The 22,119-nt window shown below is 41.0% G+C and overlaps 2 protein-coding genes across 5 annotated transcripts; one reads left to right on the top strand and one right to left on the bottom strand.

The window, feature by feature from the left end:
* Positions 1-1,303: 1,303 nt before the first annotated feature.
* On the bottom strand, positions 1,304-10,706 carry spata2 (spermatogenesis associated 2). 3 transcript variants are annotated; one of them, XM_015364900.2, is made up of 3 exons: positions 10,621-10,706; positions 7,386-8,094; positions 1,304-6,769 (listed from the first exon to the last, which is right to left on the bottom strand). In XM_015364900.2, exons 2-3 carry the CDS (start codon positions 7,701-7,703, stop codon positions 5,531-5,533), a joined length of 1,557 nt encoding a protein of 518 aa, XP_015220386.1. In that variant the 5' UTR covers positions 7,704-8,094; positions 10,621-10,706; the 3' UTR covers positions 1,304-5,530. The 3 variants fall into 3 exon arrangements, with proteins under 3 accessions (XP_015220386.1, XP_006639647.1, XP_015220387.1); XM_006639584.3 differs by lacking the exon at positions 10,621-10,706 and adding an exon at positions 9,342-10,610; XM_015364901.2 differs by lacking the exon at positions 10,621-10,706 and adding an exon at positions 9,338-10,610.
* Positions 10,707-11,582: 876 nt separating this feature from the next.
* On the top strand, positions 11,583-21,007 carry rnf114 (ring finger protein 114). Of its 2 annotated transcripts, XM_006639525.3 has the most exons (6): positions 11,587-11,829; positions 14,312-14,462; positions 15,208-15,314; positions 15,586-15,700; positions 17,121-17,228; positions 17,837-21,007. In XM_006639525.3, the coding sequence occupies exons 1-6, from the start codon at positions 11,693-11,695 to the stop codon at positions 17,900-17,902; spliced, it is 684 nt and encodes a 227-aa protein (XP_006639588.1). In that variant the 5' UTR covers positions 11,587-11,692; the 3' UTR covers positions 17,903-21,007. The 2 variants fall into 2 exon arrangements, with proteins under 2 accessions (XP_015220402.1, XP_006639588.1); XM_015364916.2 differs by lacking the exon at positions 17,121-17,228 and having other exon boundaries at positions 11,583-11,829.
* The last annotated feature ends 1,112 nt before the right edge of the window (positions 21,008-22,119 follow it).

Below are 22,119 nucleotides of genomic sequence, written 5' to 3' on the forward strand. Positions count from 1 at the left end.
CTTCTGAACGCATTCATTTGGTAATTGGAAAATCTGAACTAATCTGAGCTGAACTGGCAAACATGTTGACATCTGGTTCCCAAAGGCACTCGGCCAAATATAACCATTTTCTATAACGGGCATCCCAAATACAGTACACAGCAGCCTAGGGAACAAGGACATTTACTAGGTCCCTATGCCAGACTAGTGTACCCAACACAACAGGACAGGAAACCTTTTATGTTTGCATGACTAGAGCATTTAATTAAAGAAGTGAAGTCTGATGAGAGACAGTTAAGAGTTCAGTGTAATTTTAGCTTGCATTAGGAGCAGACAGGATACCATGCCTGTTGATGTAAGGTGTGTCACTTGTTTTATTCTATTTATACCGCAAACTGGTACACTAATTCCTTGAAACCTACACAAAGTTTATCTTTAATTTTTTTTAATTAAAAATAAAAAACACCCACAGGCTTTCAAATCCAAGAGTGCCTCTTAAACAATAAAATTTAAAAACACTGAACAAGAATGTTTATTTGAAAAAGGTAAGACAAAGAAAGCACAGGTCTGGCATAAATCTCTTTAGGGTTTATTTAACAACACCACATACTGTACCAAGATAATGAAGTTTAAAATTTTGGATAAGGCCTGGAATAAACCATAGGGAACTTGGTGATGCCACAACTGTTCTCATGCATAATACAGAAACACAGGTTGCTTCATCTACCACTTGCTGCACTTCATGCTATGATGAGTAGCATTCAACTCATAGATCCATTGTAGAAAACTTGCTGGGACATTTTTACTGAAGACTATACCCCTAACCACTTCATACAACAATTATTCCTACAGCACGTAAGAATAATTTACTGCTTTCTTGAGATGCATTAAAAACAAATCCTCTTTTGTGTTTCCGGAGCTTCGATGCTTAAAATTTTGCATTTGTTGCAGCTGAAGAGAAAGTTGCAGATGTCCCACCTTGCCAGTAGTTCAGTAGTTTTACTTTTCTGTTGTTATCTATTTTCACTTCTTGAAGAAAAGGAAGTGGTTATGTCCCTGAATTAATCTCCCATCGTATGGAAATCAGGATAAACTGACTTTGAATGCTAGAGAATCTGAAAACTGACATGGAAATAGCACTTAGGAAAGCAATGGTGCCCTCTTTTGGTACAAATTAAGAACTGGAAAAATTTAACAAGAAAGTGAATTGAAGCCCAATGTGATCAACTCCCACATTACTTTTCAATCACAAAGAAAGCATAACTGCTGTTACACAATAATCCCAAAGCTTTAAAGCAGCTCAAAACACTTATTTACAAATATATAAATTTGCATGTTTATTTACAAATGTAATAATTCTCTCAGAATACAACAATATTCTCTCTCATGTCTCTTAAGTCTTCTTAACAGTTCAAATAAGCCATGCTTCATCATAAATGTAACAAAAGTTGCTTGCATAGATCGTTATTCTGAACATCAATATGCAAAAATCCAGATACCAGATGTAGTTATAATTTAGATTCACAATTCCATGGCCCTCCCAGTCAGACAAATTACTTGTGAATATGCTTCACAAAGATAAATGAAGAGTTTGGAATAAAATTCTGTTCCTATAGAGACTCTGTTAATGCAACAACCCTTCAATTTGTCCTAAGGATGGCTCATACTTTCGGTGCTCCCTGGAACTTTCCTGCAGATAGTGTCTTGTAGATGCAGACTTCAGATGAAAATAAAAAAAAAAGAGTCAGTTTGCTTTTTTAGTGTTTTATTCTTGGCATTTTTATAAAATCAGGTGAATTACTAACAAATTATTTGGCTGTTTTTTCCCTAGAAATAAACCCTGCTATAACGAGCAGAACTGCACTCACCTGCAGAGGGAGCATTACCTGCTTTATGATACAAGTGTAGGTGCTAATGGGAAATGAGGGATGTGGGTGCAGGGAGGTGTCACTGGGAGGGAGAAACACGACTCGAAACCATGCCAGAAGGTAAGCTGCTAATACATCAACACCAAAATACCTGTAAGATACCACAAATACCGGAAATCAAGAATTATTTAAGCACACTCAAGTTAATGAAAATCACTCAATTTAGTGCGTAAGGAGTACACATCACATTTATTCGCTTCTTTCTTTAGTCTAAAACTTTGTTCATAAGAAGGATTTTGTTCATCCATAACCAGCTACTACAAACCACACACACAACAGAAGGAATAAAGTATCTGTTAAAAACAATTATCTCTGTATTGATTATCTCTGTATTCATTAACTAAGTGGTCAAGTGGTTGACTAAGCCTGGGTCATCGCAATGGGGCTGACTAATAGTTTTACTAGGACATTATTTTAAAACAACCACAAACCAATACTCCTAACAAGGGAAAAGGAAGTCTGGGAACCGCCAGTTAAGTGTGCAAATTTCTCATTTCATGGTCCCTTCCTGGCAAATTACCCCATGGCAAGGCCTTATAGTTCTGCAGGCTGACCGAGTCTTCACCACCAGAGAGGAATTCTGGTCTGTGTTCCAACTTGGAAATGATATGTATTTTTTGGCCATCGACTCTCAGGATTCAAAAATTGCCCTTTTGTTCAAAATAAATACTGGTTACTACAACTTGCACTTCTCCCTGGGCCTTTTGTAAACAAAGGTGTCCATTTAATTTTCACAAGGTTTTGTTTTGAAAATCAGTGTTACGCAGTTTTCCCAAAGAAAACTCATCACAAAGGGCCAGAGCCACAAAAGACGTTAACATTACAAAACAAAATAAAGCCCGTCTTCAGAATATAGCAATATAATTTCCAGTGATCCAGAATAAAATAAATTCCTCTGATCAACTGAAAAACCTAGGTTTTTGTTTTGTCCTTTAAAAAAAAGTCAATGGATTGTATTTACAGCTGAGTAAATGCAGACAGGAGAACTTGTGACTTGACAGCCCTGTGAAAGTACACAAAAGAAAAGAGACTAACAACAGATAACAGAAAAGTATTTAAAAGTCCTTCAAAAGTTCCTGCTCAACGACACGCCACTGCTTTCAGCAGCCTTGAAAATGTTCATCATTGCATAGTTTTTTTTTTATTTGTGCACCCCTGCAACATGATTCTCCATGCATGCCAGCCTCCTCCAACCAAACGGACCCCACGAAACTGGCTGTATGCAAACAAACGCCATAGAGGAATGAAAATTCAATGGTGTGATGCAGAATTCGCTGTAAATAGGACTTAAGAGGTCCAGCTTTGTAAAAACATCCAGTATCAGGTGCCACGCCGTAAACACAGCCAGTAATTAAAGCTCAGTTACAAAAAAAAAAGCTCAGTGAAGAAGCTTTGTGAAGTTAAAGTGGGCTGGCACGCTGTTACAGCTGCCACCATTTTTCACTATATTTCTTTAAAGAAAACATTACACAGGCATGTTTTCCTAGAGGTGAAAGTTGGACTGATCTTCTCCCAGCTTCTACAGCTAAAGATCTCCAGGGCTTTCTTTAGCTTTGATTACATGCTTTAAGTACTAAAAGTGCTCTTCCCTTTAACCTGGCCACCTAGAGACTTTGTAGTTACTTAGTGCAACAGCCTTATGTGTTCAGAACACTAAAGGGAAAAGCTAAAGGAAAAGTTAACTTAAAGTGTTTACTGTAACTGTGCACAGAGCTTTGGAGTAAAACAGGACATTACAGAGTTCGGACCCTTATAGTGTTAGAAGGTGCCAATTGTGCTGGAGAACACAGCAGGTGGCTGTTTTGTGACACTTTGTGACACTGATAATGCCACAGCTCACCTGCACAAATTGCAGCCACCAAACATTTTTGTGCCCCTTTGCATGTGAAATACTGCAGTTTCAACAGTGACATCAAGTCCAAGCTTGTCTGGAAAACATGTAACTATAGAAAACCCTGGAGACTGTAAACACTACAGCAGTCTGTGCTGGGGAGAAAACCAGACAAATGGTGTACCTCACATCAGAAGGCAATGGAAACCGTAGCTTCAGAAGACAAGAGTGAACAATTTTGCCAAAGCCCAGAACCATTCGCTTTGCAGAAAGCTCCTGACATCTTCTTATAAAGCTTCAGGCAGACTCTCTGTGTATGTATATGTTAAAGATAAAGAATCACAGACTGTAACCTTTCACTTATTGGGGTTATTTTAAAAACAACGAGAGGTTCAGAACCACAGAAGAAGGAAATGTTACAAACTGCAAGCTCTCAGTATGTAGGATTAGCTCTTAAATGTTATATAGAGCTGTTATTTCCACAGCAATACTATCTTATTCACTCTGACAGAATATTATTATAATATTTTTACTTTTTAGATAGGCCGAGAAAAAAGCAAAGACTGTATATTTGTACACTCACTGCTCTTGGAAATTTCTAGTGCTAACTAATGACTGCACTGCAGTTTTATTAATTCTGCTTCAGTCAAAGTTTGAACATGGAGCACTGACAGAATTTATACATACAATTTTCAGCAAGATCAGAATACAACAATTACAAATCTCTTCAATGTGTTACGAACCAACAAATGTGTGTTGTCCTTCCAGTGAATGACCAGCTTTACCCATGTCCAAAGACCGATTATTCAGCTGGGTCATTGGCAAATTAAGTACTTTCTGTCAGTGCAAAGTGACTTGTTTAAATTAATTTCACTCATATGGCCCACTCTCCACAGAGAAATTCTGACTAAAACTACAGTTCCCATTATCCCTTTTACATTTAAATTACTGTCAAGACTAAAAAAAATGTTGTTTTTGTATCAATGAGGTTAAAATGGAAACAAAAGGGTAGTAAAACAGTGAGATCAACACAGTCTTTATATTTGTACTTAAAGAATACCAGGTGTTCTACAATTTACAGGTTTTTACCACAGTACTAGTGAAGCTCATTTGGGGCTTTCAGCCTTTTTTGTTCAATTAGCAATACAAAATAAAAAGTAAATTTCTTAAGTCTTCAGTGCAACACTGTCTATGGAGTCAAAGACTTTGTTTAGTCTGCAATTCACATTACAGCAGAGAAGCGGTGCATCTGGCAAACCTTTTGACAGTCCCGAATCAGTGAGAATAACAGGCAGTAAACAAAAATCCAGTGTAATGAGTTTAGATGAACTTGGCTCAAAGTGTTGCAGACAGGAGGCTAACCAATACGATGTTTCAGAGATGATTGAGGCCATCGACTGTGAGGAGGATGCCACACCATTTCATTTTGTGACAGGAGCGAATATACGACTGCCCACTCCCACATGCACAGAGCAATCACATTATGTGTGACTAAGATAACAGACAGATCTTCTCATTTCACTGGACAGATTTTAATGTAGCTCTGATCTTGGTTTTTCTGTGCAGTCTATAGGTGTGACAGTAGATGTGGGTATGAGCTGCAGGATAGATGCAAAGCGCTCAGCAGGTCGGTCCCATAAAGACAGAATAAAGCTCTTTATTTCGGTCTAAAGTTCCACAAGGCAGAGAAATGAAACTGAACACGAAGACGCAAGTTTGGCATTCCAGGATGATCTAAACATCGAACTTCTGCTTGAAGAGTCACGAGCTGCCAGGAGAAGGACTATACAATTTACCGGTACACCAAGTGTGATATGGAGCTGGATTTATAGTTAAGCTGGTGGTTGGGCACAAAGTTATGGTATGCATTCTTGCGGGTACATACATCTTTAGAATAAAGGTTCATGCAACTGTCACAGGACACCTTGGAGCAATTCATACAGGTGTGAGTAGCGCTTGGCTTGTTACAGAACCCACACCGTGACCCACTGATGGCACTGCTGCTGGTGGAACTTGGCTTACCGGTAAAAGGCTTGGAGGATGACAGCGGCTTCTCTGAGAGCTGGGAGTGAGCATTTGAATAGACGGATAATTTCTCTTTAGTGGGCAGGTATCCGTCACTGGAGCGGGAGGTTTTGGGGAAATCCTGCAATCCACAGCAAGGGGACGGCTCTTCCGCGTGGCAGTTGGGACACAAGATCATGTCGCACTTCTGACAAGAGGTGAGGCTGCTGGTGTATCCCACACCACAGCCCTGGCATTTCATACCCATGGAGGGCCCAGCAGGGCTCTTTGTCCCCCAGCCCTCCCTGCCGTCTCGACTCTGCTGCCTGGAAGATGGTGGGCGATAGCCGACCCGATCTGTGTAGAGGTCAACCCCGTCAAGGGAGGAGAGGTGGTAGGAGTAGGTCTGGCTAAGCTCAGGAAGGGGAGATTGAGCAGGAAAGAAATCTGCCACAGGACTGTAGTGTGGCCCCGCCACAGACAGCAGCGAGCTGTTGGGCCGGATGATTTCGTCCTGCAGGTCTTCCTCCGCGTCCACAAAGAGAGGCTCCTTCCGAAGGCTGAGCGAGGCCTTTAAGACCGGCTTACTGACCTGCTGCCAGTGACCCGCGCCGTCAGTCACGTCCACCGATTTCGAGGTCCGGTTGGCTCGTTTCAGGTAGGCGCGCTCCGCTTCGGGCTGCCGCACCGAGAGCCGGGACACCTCTCCCGCCAGGACCTCGCGCCTCCGCAGGGCCTCCGCGCAGCCCGCGGCGTCGTCGCGGCTCATCCGTCGCATTTCCACGGCTTCCACTTCCGACGTGCCCCCGCCCGCCAGCACGGCCACTTCTCTCAGAAGACGGCATTCTGCCCGGGCCAGAAACAGCTCGAAGGCCAGCTGGCGGAGGTGAGGCGCTCCTCCTGGGTGCTCACGAGCGTGAAAGTGCATCTCCTGATCTCGGGTGTAGCCTATGGAGCGCAGCAGGGAGCGCAGGTCCGAGTCGCACAGTGCTGACTGCAGGTAGTAGATGTAGGGGCCTGTGAAGGTCTATAATAAACACGGTGAGAGAAAGCGTTACATGACATGCCTATGGGTTCTTCTAGTTCTAGATTATACAGCTTCAACTTACTGTACTGCTTTGCTGACAGACTAACTGCTACTATTAACTAAAATATAATTTCTTCACAGATAGTTTTACTTTGCTAACCTGAATATGCATTCAATTTCGTTTTAGATAAGATACTGTTTGAAACCTACAATTCATGCATGCACATTTTGTAACCGCTTTAAACCATCTAAATGGTTTTAAACAATTTCAATTGCTCAAAACATCTAAAAATCTGGCTTTAAAGCTATAAAGCCTTGATCTTGATCTTAATTTTATTAAGCAAATTTGCTTCAGTGAAACTTTTTCTACTATGTATTTGATTTGTTCTACAATTCCATGATCTAACCACAGCTGTCCAACCTGATCTCATTAAGCTAGAATAAAAACAAGCAAGAGACTGACAGTTGCTAACTTTGGGGTTCAATGATGATTTGTAGGTTTCTAAATGGCTTCATCCAGAAATGAAGCCTGAACTATATAACAGAAAACTAGAAAAGCATCACTATCCGTTCACTCGCCATGCTGCTGGGCACCTTGTCTTCTGGCATCACGTACCTTAATGCTGCGGAACTCTTTTTTCCAGGGGTACAGCAGCAGGTTGGTACAGATGGTCTCCAGGGTGGCAAAAGCCGTCTCTAAGGCCTGCAGGCTGGAGCTCCTCAGGGTGCGTAGGGCGTTTTCCGCCACCTCATAGAACCGAACGAGCCGGAACCGCTGAGCTGGATCCACTTGGTAGACACTGAGTAGAGCCGTGGCAGCCGCATGGAGCCCAGTCTCAACCGCCACCTGCTGCCCATCGCCTCCTTCCTCCAGTCTGGACTCCAGGCACTGCACATACCTCTTGAACAGGTCCTCTCGCAGCTTGGGATCCATTTGGAGCAGCAGGCTGGGTCACTGCCTGACTCGCATAATCACCCCCTGCTTCAAAGACTCTCCAAGACAGCTGGGAGAAGGCCTGCTCAGACACGCTGCTGCGTCACAAGTTGCATGGTAGCCACATTTCTTCTGTTCAGCAGGAGATGCTGCACCTTGAATTTCCCATGGGGATCTTGGACTTGGAACGTCCCGGGCTGTTTCACTCATGAATAAGCAGTGAAACGGGAAGCGGAGTGCACGTTCACATTGTGTGAAGCAGGTTATCTGAATCCAGAAATCCAAGCTCCGGAGGCTATGCCAAGTAAACCCCGTCTTCAGTGCAAAGTATGGGAATAACAGGCCGCTGAGGGATGACCGACCAGGCTAACCATCCGCACGATTCCCCGGGCTGCAAGACAGAAGAAAAACATGCCTAAAGAAACTACTTAAAGAGATTTTTTTTATTAATGTAACAGCCAGTTAGGATTCAATCAACATGTCAGGTTCTGCCTGATCTCAAGCACATTTTACTCAGCTGCTATAAACTGCTTGACTATACATGAAAGTACTGATTTATTTACAAGCAAGCATTCCCTGCACACTGTTGAATACACACACTGGTAACGGCAAGGATGGACACATTTCGGCTAGTATTTTTGTTTATAGAATATCTTGAACACACATTTTTTCAAGGGTTCCACCGCAGCAATATTAAAAAAAAAAAACCCAACACCTGGGATTAATGCAGATCTGCAACATGTCCGCCTTTCACACTGAGAATTTGTTACTGGCAGAAACTCTGTAATGGAGGAGGCAAATCTAAATGGTTCCGCAGGTGTGAAAGTGTGTGTACACTGTGTAAATCAAGCCTAGATAAGAGCCCACGACAACACATTTTCTGGAAAGTACTGTAAATCTTAGAATAGGTCAGCGACATTACAGAGCAAGGAAAAATCTTACAAAGATTTTATAGAGGCACATTTTGTAAACGTTGGCAGATACAGAACAACAATTACAGGACAGGAAAAACATGGAACTTGTTTTTTTGTTGAAAGACTCATGGCTTTTTAAATCTGCTGTTTCCAGATTTTGTGGATTTAAAATACACCTCATAGAGGTGTTCCTGATGAGCACTGTTACTGAAAACATGAAGTGGTATAATAAAGTTAAAACTTTTAATCTTTTTCAGATAAAAAGTCCATTGGTACCATTGTATTAAAGCACAATGTATTTATAACCATCTCCTTAAGCATAAAGTGTTTTTCACTTTTCTAACTATAAACCCCCTGATGTCACCTTAAGTGCTAGAATAATTTACAAAAGCCATCACAATATTTTGAATCCCAAGGAACATATTGTCTTTAAAACATAAACACATAACCAATGTGCAAATATCTCCTGCTTCTTTTAAGACATGCACAACAAACCTCAAACTACAACTGATGTCAATGTTTCAGGATGCATCCCAGTACTATAGCGAGCAAGGCAGAAATCGTTTGAATGACTGCGAGCATCACATCAGCCACTACGGCTGTTTTTTGCTAACGTTTAGTGCTGTATCCTTGCACATAACAAAACGGGGCTTTGCGGGATGAATTTGAAAGGGCAATCCGAGAAACATCCACAAAAGGTCAGTAAGGGTTGTGTGATACCTACTGTGATGCTCCAGGTTTCACTCCAACTGGGCTGCCCACTGCCAGGGCTGGGTAAGCTAAGGACCCTTGTCCATAAAAAGACCGTTCACATTGAAATTCTTCAAAAAGGGGACCTCTGCTGTTTCGGACTCCCTGCACATTCTTAAGTCCAAAAAAAGCAAAGGATTGTGTGCAGGACCTGGAGGCTGGTCGCAATACGTGCATCGCCTCTCCACCACACAACGTGTAGGCGTCGGAGACGCCTTCTGTAAAGGCCACGGGCGGAAGAACTGAGCATTTCCCTCGTGTCAGACTTTACTAGGGCTGTATAAGGCTCCACACTAATCATGTCCTTTGCATGGGTGTTTGATTCCAAATATCTAGTTTCTACGCGTGAATTTTCAAAATTTACTTCAGCCTCGCTTATTGGTTGAAACAGTCCAAACCTTTACTAGAAAATTTGGGGTGTATGAAACTAGCCTATCGCCTTAACAATCAAGCAGATACGATTCTGCAATTGCAGGCTGTCGCTGTTTAACTGGATCGGTTTCAGGGAGCCGAGATAATTATCTGAGCCCATCAACCTGGCACATTTTATTAATATTTTTAGGCCGTTGAAAATCTCATCCAAGATGTGCGATACTGCGTGTGTGTGTGTGTGGAAATGTCTCCAATTCTGGCGAGCGTCAGTGGATGTGCATGCAATCCGTCCACGGAGCGAGTACACACCCCCAGCCCACTGAATCGCGGATATGACTTTCTCACTCGCCCAACGAGCGGAGCACAGTAACGCTAAAAAATGCAGAAAAATTCATAGCTAACAGATGTAAAACGAAACATCTTGGGGGAGAAAAACGTCACCTTTAGATAATTCCCGAACACGAAAAAAAAATCTGATTTATTTTATACATGTTTTTTTCTATTCAAGGAAGCCAATAAGACTGGTTCCGGTTTTCCACTACACGCACACCCTCTTCCTTACTGTCGTCTAGAATGATGACGCCTGACCCATCAAACATCATTTTTACACGGAGGCAAAGATCATTTCTTGACTTGTCAGTTACTCGGACTCGGCCCCCATCAACAGAGTGGTTACAGCCGCCTCAGTGAATCTACATACACAGATTATAAAACAACGCCTTGAAACCCTAATGCGTACAACCAGCAACCAGTCCCTGCGCCCGCATGGGCAGAACTGCGTTTTGGCAGTCACAAGTCAAACAGACGCACTGAGAAATGCTTCATTTTAAACCAGCCGAGCTGTTTTTAAAAGACGCCACCATACTCTCCCCACTCCTTACCTTCGCATTCTGCTGGAAATCCCCACCGTCTCTCTGCGCATGCGTTACGTAGCTTACGCCACTCCACGTGCGCGTGAACTCAAAACCAGGCGCCGGGTATGCGCGCTATACAGAACAACTTTCTAAATAAAATGTTTATATACACCCCGACAAGGGTCGCGGCAACCCGGGATCTATCACAGAAAAAGAGGTCTGCTTCCTCTGGTCCCCAACCCGGATCCCGAGATTAGAATATCCTTCATCCCTCAAAGCATAGTGTTTCATTATAAACATTACCTGGTATTGAGCATTTGCTTAAAAAGAGTGCCTAATCTTTAAATAACAGGTACTTTTGGCTGATCTATATGAATAATTGGATTGGGTCTTTCCAGGACCAGGGCTGAAGACCCCTGATTTAGAGACAGTAGTTAACCCAGCCAAGGAAACCCACAAAGACATTGAACATTCAAACTCCACAGAGACAGAAACCTACAGTAGGTCATAAATGTGTGATTCCCAATGGAAGGAAACCACACTTAGTTACTGTATCTCCACACCATGATGCCTCCCAAACATTTATCAATTAAGATAAAAACAGAACGTTAACATTTTAGGAAGCATTGAGCATGCATGTTCAAAGTGATATTAACTTTCAAAAGCCGTCAATGAGAGTTTCAGGGAAACTGTCTTATATATACAGTATCTAGATGTTGAGAATTTCCCTAGAACAGAAGTACTGGCTGACGGTTTTGAGTTTAAAAGGCCATCCATAAAAAAAATGAAAATTCTAAATAAGATCATGTGTTCTCCTTAAGATATACAGTAATTACTCCTGCAGTATCTCCTTGAAAACAACTATTTTCATGAAATGGCAAAATATGTATATGCCCAGAAATGAACCTTAATCGAGGTGTTAACCCTGGCCAGGTATGGTCAAGAGCTACAATTTCCGCTTTGTCTTCACTTCGCCCATGTCCTAGGCAGCCGCTATGTAGTTTGCTGTATTCGCCCCTCCTACAGCAGGTTCAGAGCTGACGCGATATTCGTGGCATCTTACACGGAAAAGACAGGAACAGGAGCGGCTGTGCGAGAAATGGCGATGTTTGGGGGCTTAGATACTGTTCTTAAGAAGAAAACCACGGAGGATGGCGAGAGAGATATGCCAGAATTCGTGTGCCCAGTGTGTCTAGAGATTTTTGACCGGCCTGTTACAACACAGTGTGGGCATACGTGAGTCTCAATACATGGTCGTTTTTTTAAAAATATTTGTTTATATGGGTGGAGATATATCCACAGCCCATTTTTTTCTGTTTTTAGTTTTAGTTCTGTCATTTGCTTTAGTCTCCTAACCGTGATAATAAAACAGTGCCTGCAAAGTAAATGTATATATACATCTAACATTAGTTTTCATGTTTTGAAACAGGATTCAAAGCTTTAACATGCTCAATTGTCATTTTATTTAGTATTTTCAGGCTGTATGTTAGAATGATGAACGCTTGTACTTTCACTTTTGTTTACATCTAAGGAGTGTGCTGCATTGTGGGATATGTATTTTTTGTAGCGCTGTCAATGGTTTAAATGTTAGGGTGTTGTATTTGCAGTCGGACTACAAATCACAGAAACCCCCGTTACTTTAGGGTAATTTATTTTTAGATTTCGTCCTAAAAGAAAGTGTTTAAGGTTTCTTTTCAGCTTCCAGACAGCTTCATTTTTGTGGCGCGATAAACGCATAAATCGAGTGGTAGTGATTACATACAAAAATGTTGTTAGAATTTTAACTTTTTAAATAAAAATCTTTGGTTTATACAAATGTTCTCAACTTTATAAGTCTCATTTGTTTTTTTTATAGACCATCGCGATTTAACAATTCTCATCGGGCGTTAAAGAGATGTTAGGGTTATTTTTTTAAATTTTACGATGTCTTTAATTTCTGTACATAATTATTTACTTCAAAGCTCGCTCTGTTAACAGTTCCAAACATTTTACACTCGACAGATAACCAGGAATTCGTAATACCTGTGGTGCATGTTTTTCTCACTAATTGCACCCATAAGTGCAGACTCCCAAGTTCCACGTTTTTTTTAGGAATGAAGAAGGCCTTAGTTACAGATATTTCGTAATAGTCAAGTACGAGTATGTAGCTACGGATTCATCTGTTACGAGAAAAAACAAGTGAGTTATAGCTACTGTATCTACAGAAAGCTGGGACATTACTATAGAAACCTTCAAGTATTTGTTGTAAAATTAACAAAAAGGAATATATGAGAGCGTAGGCTACTTGCCCTGTCCCTCACAAATTCAGAGGTCTACTTGTTAGTGCTTACGAATGAGAATAGTCGTTCTCATTATCTAAAAAAAAATGGGTCAAGAAATTAGGACTCTGAAACGGTTACTGTAATGCTATGGGGGGTGTTAACGACGATTCCTGGCTTGTTTTAAACGGAAAAATAACCGTTCATGATTACGTTTTAATTCAAAGAATGATAAGTTCTGAAATGTAACAGACTGCATTTCTTGTATAGGCCTACATTTTTTAATTTTTAGATGTTTCCTTTTGGGAATGAGGAGAAGAAAACTGACCTGACTTTATAATGCCTTCTAATGATATAAAAACCCCATAATCTCCTAGGGGATTAAATCGAAACACAAGGCAACATTGTACCACAGCCACTGCAATGGCTAATATCCACAATTCCCTCTGTTCTGGCACTCACTTGGTTGCTCATAGCGGATCTGGAATCTCTTTGCTAAGTACTCTTGAAAGCCAAATCCAGAACTTTTTTCCCCCCACTGTGACTCAATTAATGCTCAGCTGAGCTTTTTTTATAATAATGCAGGAAGTCATGTGATGAACCAAATATCAGACTAGACGAGCTGGTACCTACAATGCAAGCTTCATGATAAGGTGATTCATGACCATGGGGGAAAAAACACAGCCAACAACAGGGTATCCCCTAATTAATAATGTCATACATTTAAAAAAAAAGTCAGCTGTCTGAAAAAAATAGTTCTGCTCTGCTTTTATAATTGAGTAAAAGGATACATTTATGATTTTTAAACTCACTAGTTGCTTATCCTTTAGGCAAACTGGTATCAGATTGAAATAGAGAGAATGAAGAAGTGCTCTTATACATGCACTGTAAAATAAAAGTATTAGCTGAAGCTTCCAGGGGTAAATTATTGTATTATACCCTTTGCTATCTAAATCAAATTTAACAAGGATATACTGTGATATAGTTTTATTAGGAATTTGTGTCGGCAGAGAGTCGATAAGAGCAAAACTCGGGAATAGACCAGACTGATGTATCTACTTGTTTATGTGCGATTAAAAATGTTTTTTTACACTTGAAATCTGTAGCCCACCCTTTTTTGCATTGCTGATTTTGCCCTGCACATATTGTACTCTGCATATCCAGTTAATGGTATTGCACATTGTGATGTATGATTGTCTATACTATCTATATAAATCTATACTTGGACCGTAATCACTACTGCTCGACACCTGCACTTGTCTGTTCCTGAGCATTATGTTATTTTTGCCAATATACTGCATATGCTGAAGTTGTCATTTACTAGGTTTTTGTTTGCTTTAGTGTGTTATCTGTTTTGTTCGTCCACCTTTTGCCAGTGATTTTAAGCAACTGTGTGACACACTGGATAAGCCCCACCATAAAACCGAGGCTTAAGAAAGGGGTCTGCTTTTTTCCCAAAGGTTCTGCAGCAGCTGCTTGCAGGAATGCCTGCGCCCCCAGAAGCCTGTGTGTGCAGTTTGCCGGACTGCTCTCAGCAAGTGGTCCAATGCTGTAGAACTGGAAGCAATCATTCATAGTTCGCTGGGAGCCTGCAAAGGCTGTCACACAGAGGTGAGCATTGTACTATCCTCTGGTGTTGAGGGAGAGAGGTCATACTGATGAAGGGGTATCGGCAACACTTAGGAACAGTGTATGCTTGATAACATGAGCCATTTTGTATTGATGTGTTTGTTCTGCGCTAAGGGCTGTATTTCCATAAGTTGACTATGTGTACATTTTATCTTTGCATTCAGAAAGGGTGGTTAAAAGACAAATCAACCAGGCTTGGGCAGCGTGGTGGATCAGTGGTCAGTATTGCAGTTAGTATTGCGGTGCTGGGACGCAGGGATTTTATATTGTTCTCCTCATTGTCATAAGGTTTTCCTCTGGATGCTCTGCTTTCCTCCCTAAGTCATACTGGATTCTGGCAAATTGGCCCTGGTGTTATTATGTGTGCCCTGGGATAAACTGGTGTCCCATCCAGGGTGTATCCCGCCTTGCGCACTTTGCCTGTCGGGATAGGCTCTGGCTCCGCGGCGATCCTGAATTGGATAAAGCAGTTAGAAAAAGGATGGATGGATCAAGCAGACATTAAAAGAATGTGTTTTCACACTCGGTGTTTTTGCTGGAATAATTCCTGTGCAGCAGGACACTTAGTACTTATTAACACTCAAAATCAGTGCTTATTTCTTATTAAAGAACAGCTTGGGCCTTCTGGAACTGTGTGGGCATACAAGAACTGCACTTGTCTTTTGTTTAAAGAAATGAAAACTTCTGCCTGCGTAATTACTCTCAAGTCCTTTGCTTTGCCTGACAGGTGCGTCTGTCCCAGATGCGGAGCCACACAGCTGTCTGCCCCAAGTATCAGGAGTATATTGATGAGGGGGTGAGAACTGTTGTGAAGTCCCAGCCCTCTGTGGTCAGGTAAGAGGATGGGCTTTCCATCTACTTCCATCCACATTCTGCCCTGTACTTTCTGGATGCGGTCAGGATTCTTGCTGTGTGTTTACCTTCCTTGTTATCTTTGCTGATGATACTCCGCCCATCTCAGCTGTTTCTTTTCAAAAATAAGATGCCAGTAATCGGATCTTCTCAGGGTCTTTTAGGTTTAAAAGAAACAGGACTTTGTGCAACCTGCCGGTGCGGTGTCCCTGAGTGGAGTTCTGCAAGGATGAAATCTTTCTTTCCCTCCCAGCTCGGTTCCAAACCGTTACACTTTCACCTGTCCCTACTGCAACGTTCAGAACCTGGACCAGGACGGGCTGGTGGAGCACTGCACTTCCCAGCACTCCAGGGACTCCCGTCATGTGGTGAGTGGCACTTCCATGCTCCGAAAAAACTTGTGAATTCTCCCTCTTAACGTAGGCCGCGAAGCTTCTTTTTTGTCCGGAGTGTTGGAACTGGTGGATGTTTAATTTTTTTCTACCTGCCCGGTTTTAGATCATCATCTGTTTGTCGAGCCGTCGTGCTCGTGCAGTCCCCTGTACTACACAGAAAGACCACGGGCCTGTGGGCGCACTCATCCCGCTGTCAGAGTCACTCTCTGTTTGACTCTCTGCAAGCTCCACCAAGGGGAGAGGCAGTTCATCTCTCACGGGCAGCACTGCCTGACAGGTCCCCTGGGATGATGCTGTTGAGTAGCTAACAGTGAAAGACCTGGTTGTCTCAAGCTTGACCAATTGTATACTGACATTAGGGGAGTAACAGCTGGGTAACGATGCAGCCCAGGCATGAGGCACTTGGAGTCTAAGGATTAGTCAAGTTCAGCCACCCTTTAGGCCAATTTCAAGCCTCTTTTACTGAGTTTGAAACGTTCCTGTCAGACAGGGCTTCATTGCTCTGATGTATATGTCAGAAAAACCAGGCTGCTGATGTAAATAATGCTATTGGACTAGTAAAGTGGCAATCTTCCATCTGAATTTCCAAACTAATGCCCCAGTAATCCAAAGCCATACTGTTTATGGTCAGATCCTTAGACACTGTTTGTAAGAGAGAGCACTTAACCTTGGTATTCAGACTAAATTCATTTTTTTTCCTAGTCTGCATAGTCTGGCATCCCTAAATTTCCTCTCTGTTTCAGCTGGTTCAGTAATGTCTCACTTCTGCACCTGATTTGCTGTGCAGCTTGCAGTGGCATGCAAGCAAGTACTGCACTTCACTGGTGGATGAAGTGGGTCGCCTCCTGCATAAAGTGCTTTGAGACCTTGCGAGATGCAAAATGTTTTATAGATGCAAGTAATTGTTATTATCGTCATCAAAAATATCTTCCTGTCTCAATTGCCTAGCCAGGTCGTCTTACCAAGTCAACCTAATGAGTAGGCCTTGATGAGCTCTGCTGTCTCTGCATGGCTCATCTCTTCCCTGTTCAGTTAGGGTTTGTTCTTGTAAGAAGTGGAAAATTAAATCCATTCCTGTTTGTTTTGCTGGCTTTAAAATAAACTGTGGAAATGGGTGGGGGCTTTGTAGGATCCTTAGAGACCTTACTTGTTAAGAATATACTTTCTGAAGTATATTCAATTGACATGTACTCATTGCTCATCCAGAACATGGTAAGTTCAAGGAGAAAACATGAGGATGAGGAGATGACCGCTATTATTATCTAGCAGATCACACTGAAATACTATTGAATCATATTCAAACAGATACCATTATACATGAAAGTGCCACTTCTGGAAAAAACAATTATCAAAGGTTGCATTTGGATTTATTTAATTGTGTTTTAATTTTGAGGTGTGTCCTATTTGTGCCTCAATGCCTTGGGGAGACCCAAACTACCGGAGCGCTGATTTCTTCCAGCACTTAAAGATCCGTCATACCTTCTCCTATGATACCTTTGTGGTGGGTAGTGTTTCATTAATGTGTTTCTTTATATAAAAATGTATTCTCAGAGAGCCATCCTGTAGGTGAGGCGCAGTTTAAACTGTTCTATCTGAGGGACTGCTTTTCTATCCATCACCACGGATCCCTGGTTTATAATCAAAGCATAATGTTTTAGCTATAATGATAGAATTGATAAGAGTGCTTATGTTCTGCATTTGGCCTTCTGTAGTGATAACCATTTATATGCTCATAAACTCTTTTTCAGTTAGTTTTCAATGCTACTCACCAGTTTATGCTGCCAATAAAGATAATCCAGCAAGTATTCTTTCATATCCATATACCTATTCAGTAGCTCTTTAATCAGGACCTGATCTGAAGGAAAAGCCTATGCTTGAGAGTTTAAATCTTGCGCTGCAATATTTTCCCAACTAATCCCTAGAATGTCGTGAGGCCAGACCCTGGTCTGGGAACCCTTAGATTAGTTCACTTAACCCCATCTCTCACACCAACAGTGCTTTCTGGTCATGTTAAAAATCTAGATCTTGCCATGACGTCGGATTTGTGCATGCAGCAGTCCATAGTTAAAGGGCTAACATGGGTTGGTACCTCTCCCCTGTCCTTCCCAGGATTATTCCTCGGATGAACACACCATGATGCAGGAGGCCCTGCAGCGCTCCATGCTAGACCACTAAGGATCCCAGGAGAACAGGAGCTCTCCCCTGCACAGAGTTCTCATGCTTACACAGGGAAGCAGGAATCGTCCTCCTGTTCTAAAGACACAAGCCACTTCAACCACTTTGTATCTCACACTTCCTTCAAACCTTTCAGCCACTCTAGTTTATTAGGAATTAAAGCACTTCAGAATTGGCAACTTTAAAATGTTTGTGAAATTATTTTGTAAGACAATTTCATCTTCCAGTTGATTTTATTTTATATTGGCTGATGTACTTCTAAAATTATTTTTTTAGATCCTTGATTTTTAATAACAAGATGCATCTGTCTAAAGTTATTATTAGACCTGGATGATAGTAAGGAATAAATATCATTTAGTTACTGGTAGTGAGTGTATTTCCATTTCTCTGTAAATCTTTAAGGTAAGAATTCCATCCAGTGACTGCACTGCATTATTACCACGCGGTTCATTATTGTAAAGTATGGCAAACATCTTAAACCAGCTGTACCTATTGAGTAAATCCACCAGATGGCACCCTTCGTCCATGGGTACAATGTCAGTTTGTCCATCTCTGAATTCTCCTTTAGAAGCTGAGAAAATGTTAGACTGCAGATGGATCACAGCATTGCAGAATGTTCAGGACACCTGTGATTGCTCAGGTGTCCACTGCCCTGGTACTGGATGGAATTAGCAGCTATGAAAAGGCACTATTACAGTCAGGAATCTGCTTCTTATTAATCTTATTTCCAATAATTTGCACACCATTTCCAGAGTCATGCATATTATTTTGATTTCTAACACATTTACATGTAGAGGAAAAACTCACTGTGAACTCAGAGATCATTGGAAGGCTTCATTCTGGGTCTACTGCTCATGCTCTTGGAGCTCTTTGTTATTGTATTGTTATCTTAAAGGAGTTAACTTGAAGTCAGTCATCAGTCACTGCATGGTTTGATTTCTCATTTGGAAACTTAACACTACTGTATAAAAAAACTGCATATTTCCCCTGAAAAAGAACATGTGTCACAGAGGTTCATCGGGGTTCTGTACCTTGTTTAAAAATAGTTGATATGAAAGCAGCAATACTTGTTAACATTGCAGTTCTCAGAAGTGTTAAACTGGACCACAAAACGTCCACCAGATGTCACTGTGGTTCCCTTTTTTTAAAGGGATATACTGCTGCCTAACTTAATTACACCATCTTTGCTCAGATATTGAAAAGTACAAAACCACAATGATTTTGTTATGATGTCATAGAAAAACCCCTACTGTTTAGGGCTTTGGTAGAATAGCCTAAAATTGTAAGTTTTTAAGCTGTAGGTGTGCTTTTTAGTTGAGAGGTTTTCTCTGCTTACCTCACTATAAACAATACACACAGAGAAATGAGACTAGGACAAATTAGGGATAGCTGCTGTAGGAAATGGCTTTTGTGATGTAACTTTCAGTGCACCTTGGTGTATTTGGTGATATAAATGTGATATTACGAAGACATAAAAACATAAAAGAAGACTTGTATTCTCAGGGTAGTGTATAATAAAATGTATCGGGTAATATCTCTTAACTGTTTCATGTTCAAAAGTTTGCACACTTTCCTCCCTTTTTGAAAGCAAATTGCTTGAAGTCCTGTTGGTTTTACTACATTTTCTGAAATGAGTGGAAGAGTGAAAGTTCTCCATTTTTGTATTTTTCTGTCGTCCCCCCCAAAAAATAGTTTTCAAAGTAGCATCATTGTGACCTACAGCTCTTGATAAAAAAAGCATGTGATCAAGCATATCCCTGTTATTTAGTTTGTCGATATCATGAATGGAAGCGTTTCATCGTGAATATATTGAACTGAAGCTTTTACGTAAAGCAGCTTGCGTTTGTCCCCATTTAAAGAAGCCCACACAGCTTGGCATTTAACTGAAGAAGCGTACAGTAGGTGAAGTATGATGCTGAGGGACACAGCCCACCAATAGTCCAGAGCCCTACTGCTTCACCCTACAAACAGAACCCTCCGTTCTGGACCAAAAAGGCAGGAAGATGTGCAAGAATGTGTCCACGATTGTGTGCTAGCTATGTTTTTATCTGTTCTAGCTCTGACCTGACACGGGTGGCGCAAGCTTTAGACCTAAAGTGACTGCTTGTGGTTGGGCACTAATTCTGAATTAACACCAGCAGTGTCACCCCACACACTGCACCCTGCTTGTCCCTAATGGAAATGGTCAGCTTGAAGAGACTGGAAAGAGATTGAAACCTCATTTATTTCTGCCTCCTCACGGTACCTGAAACAGGCCCATTTCTAAATAATTAATCTTGTAAGTACTTATCACATTTATCATCTTTATGGACGGGGAAACTAATGTGGCTGAGGATACTATACATTTTTTGGTAAGAGGTAGCTTAATGACTTCCCTGGGGTGGGAATCCTGTTCCGATTTGGGAAAATTTTGTGTCTAAGTTTGTAATGTGGAAGGAATTCAGTAATTATATACATAAAAATCCAAATTCTGGATTAGCCTGTCAGTGTAGGCTGTGTAGTTGGGAGTAGTATTACTTCACTATAGGATCTTTTTGGTTTTGGTCCTGTCACCAGATGTACAGTACTGTACCACTGCCCACTTCCTGAAGATGAAGTAAGCCTTCATGTAGCACAACACTGTCAGCGAGATCTTTTATCTTTTCTACAGCATTGTGTATGTTGAAATCGATTTTAAGATGAGTTGCTCCTTTACAGTGTCCGTTAAGTGTCCCTTTTTATAGGAAACAATAAAAGGAACCTCTTTTAAATACGCTTTCTAATTTGCTTGCTGCAGTAGCCAAACCCCATTCTTGTATGTAAAGTTATTGGATTTTTGCCTTTAACAGCTATAATAATATTCTCTTCTCATTGCATATGGAATTCATACAATGTTACAGCATGTAAAAAGAGGTTCAGGTGATTTTATCCATTACATTGAATACAGTATGTATAGAAAACTGTGTCCTGAAAGAAATTTGCACAATTGAAATGTAAGCTTACTGTATATACTCAAATGTCTTTCGGGATTGAGCTGTAAAAGGGACACTTATTCACAATTAAATTATGGTATATGCATATTATTCATCATTACATTTTATTTTAATAAAGATTTTTTAAATGTCACTAATGTCAGTTTTTTCCATTAAACGAACGGTTTCAAGACCAATGTGACAAGCGGAAGATTTTCTCCTTGTGATTGTTAGTGGAAAAGTATTTTGATACAGAGATACATCATTTCTGTATCACTCAGTCTGGTGAGCAAATTGATCTGCCTTGCACTTCTTTCTCAAGTTGTTTCTCTGTATCTCCCTCTTCTCCCTCTGTCACACACACATTCTCTTCCACGCTCTTCCCATGTCACGCTTATAGTTTTAAAGAACTAAATCCTGACAAATGAAAGCTGTTTAATTATTTAAACACCAAACCCTGAAATCAAAGTGAATGATTTATACCTGTGCGTAAGATTTTAGAAGGCAAAAAACACTCGGCTGTGATTAATGGCCTTCCAGATGGAACAGGGCTAAAAATCGCAGACAGCTTTGCTAACAGTGCTGCTCCCTGATTTGTCAAACACAGTCCAGGGCGCTCCTCTAACCTCCTGAGTGTTACGGGCATGTTTGAGACATTCATTGTTATTTAGCCTTGATAGACTTCTCTGTTCTCAAATGTGAGTAAAATGTACGCTTTGCGGTGGAGCATAAACAGATAATTTTAACAAAGCCGAGATGAGATTTGTTTTCATTTCTTTGTTTTAACCAAAATAAAAACACATGTGCCATCCCTTTTCTCCCATTCAGTAAAGAAAACATTCTTTTTAATGTATCTAAAATTAGACACAGGCGCTGTTGGAAGCCTCCTTTGAAGAAAGTTTTTTGCAGGAACTGGTACTGTATTAGAAAGTCTTATCAGTGTTCTACCAAGACTCAGCAACTCACCTAATTTCCTGATATGGGCATGCACTTTGAAAGTAATTCAGAAAGGAAGGCAAGCTTTCTGAATTAAAAGTTTTTTTTTCCTCAGATGTCAAGAAGACTTGTGTAGATAAAGCAAGATAGGGTGGTTTCAAAGGTGGTTTACCTTTCAAGAAAACGTATTCTTAGGGGATGCAGCTGTTGGGAAATCATCTGGTAAGAGTTTTGAAAAGAAACATTTTGAAAAGACAAGAAAAGAAACCCAACGTTTCGGCTGTGGAGCCTTTTTCAATAAAACTTTGTGTTTATTTTCTTCTGTTTTCA

Source organism: Lepisosteus oculatus, chromosome 16, assembly GCF_040954835.1.
Source record: "Lepisosteus oculatus isolate fLepOcu1 chromosome 16, fLepOcu1.hap2, whole genome shotgun sequence".
NCBI classification, from domain to species: Eukaryota; Metazoa; Chordata; class Actinopteri; order Semionotiformes; family Lepisosteidae; genus Lepisosteus; species Lepisosteus oculatus.